The sequence below is a fragment of the Carassius carassius genome, chromosome 9 (genome assembly GCF_963082965.1).
Source record: "Carassius carassius chromosome 9, fCarCar2.1, whole genome shotgun sequence".
NCBI classification, from domain to species: Eukaryota; Metazoa; Chordata; class Actinopteri; order Cypriniformes; family Cyprinidae; genus Carassius; species Carassius carassius.
This window is the reverse complement of record NC_081763.1, coordinates 5,503,985-5,511,618: the sequence shown is the minus strand read 5'-3', so window position 1 is coordinate 5,511,618 and position 7,634 is coordinate 5,503,985. Positions and strand designations below refer to the sequence as shown.

General features: G+C 38.8%; 1 protein-coding gene across 3 annotated transcripts; it reads right to left on the bottom strand.

Annotated features, from left to right (window-relative positions):
- Nucleotides 1-1,102: 1,102 nt before the first annotated feature.
- LOC132148782 (protein FAM104A-like) lies at nucleotides 1,103-3,676 on the bottom strand. 3 transcript variants are annotated; one of them, XM_059557485.1, is made up of 5 exons: nucleotides 3,522-3,676; nucleotides 3,116-3,258; nucleotides 2,676-2,787; nucleotides 1,858-2,093; nucleotides 1,103-1,761 (listed from the first exon to the last, which is right to left on the bottom strand). In XM_059557485.1, the coding sequence occupies exons 2-5, from the start codon at nucleotides 3,184-3,186 to the stop codon at nucleotides 1,749-1,751; spliced, it is 432 nt and encodes a 143-aa protein (XP_059413468.1). In that variant the 5' UTR covers nucleotides 3,187-3,258; nucleotides 3,522-3,676; the 3' UTR covers nucleotides 1,103-1,748. The 3 variants fall into 3 exon arrangements, with proteins under 3 accessions (XP_059413468.1, XP_059413469.1, XP_059413470.1); XM_059557486.1 differs by having other exon boundaries at nucleotides 3,415-3,666; XM_059557487.1 differs by having other exon boundaries at nucleotides 1,103-2,093; nucleotides 3,116-3,656.
- Nucleotides 3,677-7,634: the final 3,958 nt, after the last annotated feature.

Below are 7,634 nucleotides of genomic sequence, written 5' to 3'. Positions count from 1 at the left end.
TCATTGAGTCCTGAAAACTTTTCTTCAGCCCTTTATAAATTGTCTAAATTAATCAGAAGATGAATTTAAACTTAAATTAATTGAAGTTTTTGGAATGGTCTATTGAGCATCTACACAAAGCACTCTTCAAAATGCCTAGCAAACATAGCATTTCACAGGCAACAATACTTACACTTTTGTCAGTAATCGAGTCAGTCAGTATCAAATATCAAGTACAGGAGAATATATTCCAAATCAAGGCTGTGTTGCTTATTCTTCAGAGACCTGATAAACTGATCCAGGGTCATTTTGGACACACCTGTCATGCTCGTGCAGTGAAGGAAAACCTGTGCTTTCTGCAGGAGCTCTGAGGACGCAGAGACGGGGAGCCAGGGGCAAATTAATATATGTAATCTGTTATGCAGCGCAATGTGACAAGACAAGGACATGTAGTGCTCTAATTAAAATGACCTTTTCCCACAACTCCTCGAAGCACAGATCATCTCTCATTAATGTCTGGTCTGGCACTGAGCTGTAATTCACTACACATCCAGAAAAGCAGTGGATCTGGCATCTATTATGTACTATGACAGAAAAATACAGAATAGGAGAAAGCAGCTATAAAGACAGCCTTGATGCCCCATTTAGCCACTTTTTAGCAACTGCTAAAGTTTGGAAATAAAGAAATCAATCACAAGGGTTTTACAGGTGTATTTTATGTCGTACAATAATACTTGAAAATATATTGAGCTTGTGTTATTGTGTTCATACTGTATTGCAAAACACTTTTGCTGCTATTGAGGGTAAGTTTAGGGACAGGTTTGGTGGTATGGGTAGGTTTAAGGGTGGGTTAACATGTAAGGGATGGGTCAACAGTGTAATTATAAATTAATTACAGACATAGTTACATGCAAGTATTTTTTAAATAAAAGTACAATGTAAAAACATGTTTGTACACAATAAGTGCATCGTACCTAATGATTAATTTAAATGTAAGTATATTGTAGTTAAGGAAACTAAATAGATCTGTTTGTTAGTGCAAAACAAAAGCTTCTTTTATCCTGATTTTATTCTACAACTATACTGTTTTCAGTTAATCAATCACACCAGCCAAACACTCAGATTTGCTTAAGAACACACATCTTTATTTAGAAATGTAGATGATCTGAATGTAAACTGTAATGTACATCTTTCCATACAAAAAGGTATAGTAAAATAATCAACAAATCTTTCAAATCTAGAATTTGAACAGCACACAAGAAAGCCTCTGCAGGGTCTCGAAGGCGTGATGCTTGGATGAGCAACCAGCTTCAGTGATGGTTGGGAGGGAAGAGATCCAGCAGAACTCTGAGCCACTGTGTCAAGATTACAAAGAGATTCAACCCAGATCTGCCCACCAGCACAGTCTTTGATATGAAATCGACTGGCTTCTTTATGCATTAGTTACGGCACTGCGATGGAGTTCACGAATCAGAAGTGCATTGGAATATTTTGGCATGTTTAAGCCTCCCATCTAAATGTGCTCGGCTGAATTGCTATATGGTCCACGTCAATATCTGACCAACGGATTCCCAAGTGCAAACCCCCACTCATCATTCTCAATACAGCTGTTTTCAGAAGAAAAATACACAGTGTGGAAGTCACAAAAGTTTGCATCGTAGTCAAGCTGTTATTGCTTACAAAAAACACTTTTGTGCTCTAGTTAGTCGAAGAGCTTACAGTACCAGGGCATGTTTTCCATCCAATTAAATATCAACATAAGATGAGGTCTAGCAGAGAGATCTAGAAAGTAGAAGCAGGTTTGAATGAGGATGAGATGAAGAAGTTTAACCCTGTCTTCTAGGGGTCGCTATGGGGTTCATCTGTCCCTGAAGTCACCTGTGCTTGGACGGAGCCCGGCTCTGTAAGCTGTGGAAATGGGCTTCCTTCAGGACACGGTTGATGTGCTGGTAGGACAGCAGGTCCACGGGATCCGGCTGCTTAGAGGCACTGTGGGGACTGCAGGGGTCGTGGCTGCTGTGGGGCCCAATAACGTCCACTCCACAATGACTACTGCTGCTGCTCCCTGCGGCGTGATCTGGACTGCTGATCCAACTGCCCTCGCTACTGGAAGACTGCAAACAACGGGTTAGCAACATCCATCCTCAAATTTGCGACACAACGTTGTAGCAGCTAATGGAAGCAGAACAGGGACATTTCAAGTATTTGTAAAACCTATGAAACACAGTCCAGATGTGTCCAGTGTCATGTCACATTGCCAAATGTGTGTGTGTAGTACATAAGATAAATGTATTTTACACTACAAGATATACATATAATACTAATATTAGTCTGATTTCTTTCACTTTCAAATGTTAAAATACTGGTAAAACACTGAATACTGTCAACGGAAATAACATGAACGCACAATGAGTTCCGAAATGCATGTGAGATTTTAATTGATAAATTATTGGTTAATTATTTAATGAATTGTTAGCTTTAAATCAACTCAGAAACCCTGTTTCGGAAGAACATGCAGAGTGACAGGTGCTACACGAAGCCAGGAACAGCTTTTATAAAGTCTTTTACTCCCATTTCACTCCTACCTCATGGTGACTGGCTAAACACTTGCTAAAGCCAGCGATAAGAAGAAACCTTCAGATGTGTGCAGTTAAATGATAAGAAGTGTAGTGATGTGCGGTTGACTATTTTCCTACCTCAGACTCCCATGATTCTCTAGCCGTCTCTGAGCTCTGGAGAGCTGAACTCTGTCGCTTGGCCTGAGGCATCTGAGCGCTTTCGCCATCACCTTCAGCGCGCTGACGCTTCCTTCACAACATCATTACAGGTTAAAGACTATAGACACATAATACTAACTAAAACAGCTTCATAACACTTACATTAGGACGTTAATCACTGTGCTGTACCATTTAAATACACATATGTATATATTTCACAGTGTATTAAATATATAAATTCATAAATTTATAAATATATAAATTATGTTTATGTTCTAAGTTGTAAGCTACAATCTAGCACATTCGTCACATTCTGTCATTGTATATATGATATAAGATCAAAAGCTGCCCCTCTGTGACTAATAAAGACACATATTCCTTCATTAAAATAATATAACATCAACAATCTGTAGACTTACCTCTTCTCTGTTAGCATCCCTGGAGCAGACAGTAATGCTGTTGTATGTTTGAGTGTGTTATCGAGCAGCATTCGCTCCTGGATCAGCTGTGACTCTGATCAACAGCTGCTGTGTCATGCTACACTCAACACATCACCACACCTCTGCTAACAGCACAACACAATTACACACTAAATACTCTCATACCGGTCTAACTGAAATCCGTTTAATGAATTGTTGGTTATAAATCAAAAGTAAGAAAATAAGTGAATAGTGTATTGAATTAATAGTACAGTATTAAATGTGTCAAACTCAAACACTTCCGGCTAGTCTCTATCATAGCTGTGTGCTAACTGACACTTCACTAGCTGTAAATTACTGCGTTCTGTTCCACTAATTTAACACTGTATTCTTCTTCCAGACGTACTTTCATGAACGTAGCAGATATAATAACGTCCTCTGTAAATATAAGCCGGTTGTTCGTGTATTTGACGAGACTGTGCGATATCATACAAACCACCGCAGCGGCTGTTATTTACATGCTAGAGCGCATGCGCCGAGCTTACACAGTAAACACGAGGGCGGCGCGGGATTGGCTGTTCATGTGACGACGTCACGTCCTATGCCCACAAGCGCTTCTGCTCACTCTGCTCTAAATTATTCCGTTCAGCTGTTCCCAAGAAAATATATTTTCATTTTATCTGTTTCTTCAACCATGCAGCTACACCGTTATGTAAGGAATATTTTCCTAGCTTTTTTAATTAAAGAAGCACAATAACATAAAAATAAATGTCGCACTCTGTGCAACTTCATAGTTACATTTATTTATTTATGATATTTTGTTTCTTTAATTCATTGAAAAACATGCAAAAGGACAATGTGAGCAAGTATGGGCAGAAAAAAACAAAACAATTTGCTAAAGGGAGATTAGCACAACTACCATCACACAAAGACATTAAAAATACATGTACTTTCTGATTTTATTTATTTATTTATTTGTTTATTGTATTTATTTTATTTTATTATTATTTGTAATTTTTTTTAGGGCAAGATTGATTCAACATAATGAATTCTTTAACGCTAAAAGTATGGTTTCTGTTTTTGTATATGGAATATAGCCATTAAAGAAATAAAATTACAGAAATATATGTAAGTCCGTTTGTCTTTCTGACTTGCATAAAGACCCTGTATGACAGTATAACGCATCTGAACACATTTACCACAGCTGAAATTGAACGCTGAATAACGAAACATTTGAGTATTAAAATGTAAACTGCGTTGGTTTCATGAGAGTGCGAGATTTTTCAGAATTTGCTTTACATACAAAGGTTACTTTTTTGTTCCTGTCGAAAGTTTTTTTTTTTTTTTACTTAGATTTTACCCAAACGGAAACGATATTACTTCATTTACGTTAGACATCTGGAATATGGGTTGCGATACTTGTGAAAAGTAATAGATTTAAGGGTGAATTTGCTAAACAGTTGTGGGAGGAGACTGGCCAGCAACCAGTTTCAGGTGTAGATGGTTAGTTCTATTATTAAGATCGCATAAAGGGTTCTTGCAGCAATAGGTGGTGGTTTTTTCTGCAGTTCTGGCGTGTGTCTGTTGTGCTCAACGTGCAGCCTCCGTACCCTTTCATAGGTATGTTTAGTGATGGCAAAATCGAGGCCTCGTGAACCAATGAAACAGTTGAACCAAATGTGCCATATTGTTTCGAGGCTTCGAATCAATCCGACACCCGTCTCAACGGTGACACCTAGTGGTCACTTGCAGGTGTTGATCTGAAACAACCTTGACGAGCCATTAAAAAAATGTGTTGTTTTTTTATTATTATAATGTTCTAATATGTGAAGCTTGTAACCTATAGGCTCCTCACTGTGCATAATGTTATTTTGGTCATGAAAATCAATATTAATAAAAGAAATCAAGCCACAATGTCTCACTTTTTTAGAGATTTTTATTCAAAAATATTAATTTATATGCTGTGGAAGGACTTAGCCTACTTCTTTTTTTACAGATAATTTCTCCAGCCTTTGAAAAAATCCTCTCACAAGGGACACTTGTTGCTGGCATACAAAGATATTTTTTTGCAAGGACATACAAATGAGGAAAGATTACTGCTCTCTCTTTCCAGTAAGTTAGTGGATCATGAGTTCTGGGCAAATACGCATCGTTGATGTATTTTTTCACTTCCACTGTGGCATCAGCTGTAGCATTGTGTATCATCTTGGTTTGATGGATGCGAGTATCAAAAAGTTCCCATAAACTGTCCTGTGTTTCTACTGGTGTTGATGTTGATGGTGATGGTGATGGTGATGATGATGATGATGGGTGTGATGTTGACATTTCTGGGTCTGAATAAAAATGAAAACAGCAATTAGTAACAAATCCTAAACTGACGGCATATATGAAGGATATATTATATTACATGATTCAGATTACATAACATAACACAGACTGAAACTGCTCACCAGGATTTGTGTTTGAACGCATCAGTGAAGCACACTCCAGTGTGATATGCTTTTCAGCTTCCTGGGCTTTGGCAGCATTTCCAAATGCCACATTTTTGAACCTTGGGTCCAGCAGTGTAGCCGGTGCCAAGGCTCTAAAACTCTCATAACCTCCACATCTGGAGTGCAGACCTTCTTGCAGATGTGAGCCTATGAGCCAAAACAGGAGAAACACATATTTATAATAATGACAATAATATGACAGTTATGGCCAATCACATGGGTAGTATGGTCATTGTGGCCTACCTAATTGAACAGTTGATTCCTGCGTTGCATTTCCTTTTTTCTGTGCAAGCTTGTGCTGCAACATCCTGTACAGTGGTATAAGCTTTGAAGCAGACACTCTCTTTTCCTCTGACATCTCTGTTGTTGCGAGTTTGAATGGTTGCAGTATTGACAATGATTGTTCAATAATGTCATAATCAATACTTGTCAGGGGAGCAGTATCATTGTTTAAGTTGGAAAGTGCAGCAGCCACTGGTTCACGTTGGTCATACAAGCGCTGTAGCATGTCAAATGTGCTGTTACATCTCGTGTCAACCTCCTGTATCAGTTTCAGAGTTGGTCTTCCCATCAGGCTCTGCATCTCCACAAGCTTGTCCTTTGCTTTGCAGCTGGATCTGAACAACCCCACTATCTTTCTGGCCTTCTGGCGTATTTCATTGATGACTGGGGTTTGATCTAGTGCCTTTTTCACAATCAAATTTAAAGTATGAGCAAAACATGGGACATGGCAAAGGTGGAGTAGCTGGGCACTTAGGATCATGTTAGATGCATTGTCAGTCACCATGCACTGAACTTTGGAGGTTATTCCCCACTCAGCCATTAGGGTTGGGTTGTTTTGCATGAAGTTTCCAACTGCTCCTTGATGGTGAAATTCCATCTTTGTTATTTTCTTCTTTTAGGCTGATTATTTAAGAGGTTTATTCTCGGTCTGGGAAATGAGGCAGACAAACATTTATTGCTGCGGTACCTTCAATGGGCTGATGGCCATGTTGGAATGCTGAATAACGGTAAACGCAGTATATACACTTTAAGACCGATCATTCATGAGTTTGATGCAATTAATATATAAATGTATTTGATGTTGTGGTAATCTGTTCTCTTGTTTCATAGTACCTTTTATCAATCATGTTTGGGGATTGAGAGTTGAGATTGGGTAACTGTGTTGCAGTTGTACTCTCGCTGGAGTAGGTTTTGTTTTGTTGTTTTAAATTGTGGGCTGCATTGATGTGTATTAACATGCATGTCTCTTTATTGTTAAAGGGGCAGACCAGCCACTGTTTCTTGTATATTTTAGATTTGTATTGTGGTTTGTTATTGTTATTTGATATTGATTTTGATCTTAAATGTTATTTGTCATTTGTTTTGTTTTCTTTGGTACTGCTCTCCTCTTTTGTGTGTTCCAGTGGTCAGAGGCTTTGTACAGGGCCGGGCCTGCATCTACACTAGACCTCCTTCGGTGTGGGTGATTTGGGTGGTGTGACACTGCTGTGTGGTGTGTACTGGAAGTTGACACTGAAATAGTGACTTAAAGGTTACTACTTATTTGCAGTGTATGCTGTGGGGTTTCTTCTGTCCTCTTCTGTCTCTTACAGGTAGTAGGAGGTCCACAAGAGCAGGCCCGACCCTCTTGCAGTCTTGAGGAGAGCCAATTCCAACTTCTGTGAATGTTATTAACAGTTTTTAACATTTGATGGTTCTATTGGAACAATAAAATTGTTACCCTTTGTTACAAACTACATTTGTTGTCCATAATCCTTATTGTGACCCCTAGAGGGCTCCTCCTGCCTTAAATAAGGAGGTGGCGTAGTCCGCTTATATTTACTACACTACACAGTGTTTTCCTAGCAACTGCCTAGTGCGTTTGGAATTTATGAATCCTACTATGGTAACGGTGTCAGAGACCAGACTCATGAATATTAATGTTAGCTGATTTACGTTGCTCGGTAACCTTTCTTGTGCGTCCAGTTGCGTAATATTCCAGCGTCATCCCTGCGTTATCAACGGTTCATTAATTCTGACCTTTG

Coding starts and splice junctions, on each gene's coding strand:
- LOC132148782 (XM_059557485.1), bottom strand. CDS start 3,186: ATGCTGCTCGATAACACACTCAAACATACAACAGCATTACTGTCTGCT. Junction 2,788..3,115: donor GGGATGCTAACAGAGAAGAG/GTAAGTCTACAG, acceptor GATGTTGTGAAG/GAAGCGTCAGCGCGCTGAAG. Junction 2,094..2,675: donor GAGAATCATGGGAGTCTGAG/GTAGGAAAATAG, acceptor CGTTGTTTGCAG/TCTTCCAGTAGCGAGGGCAG.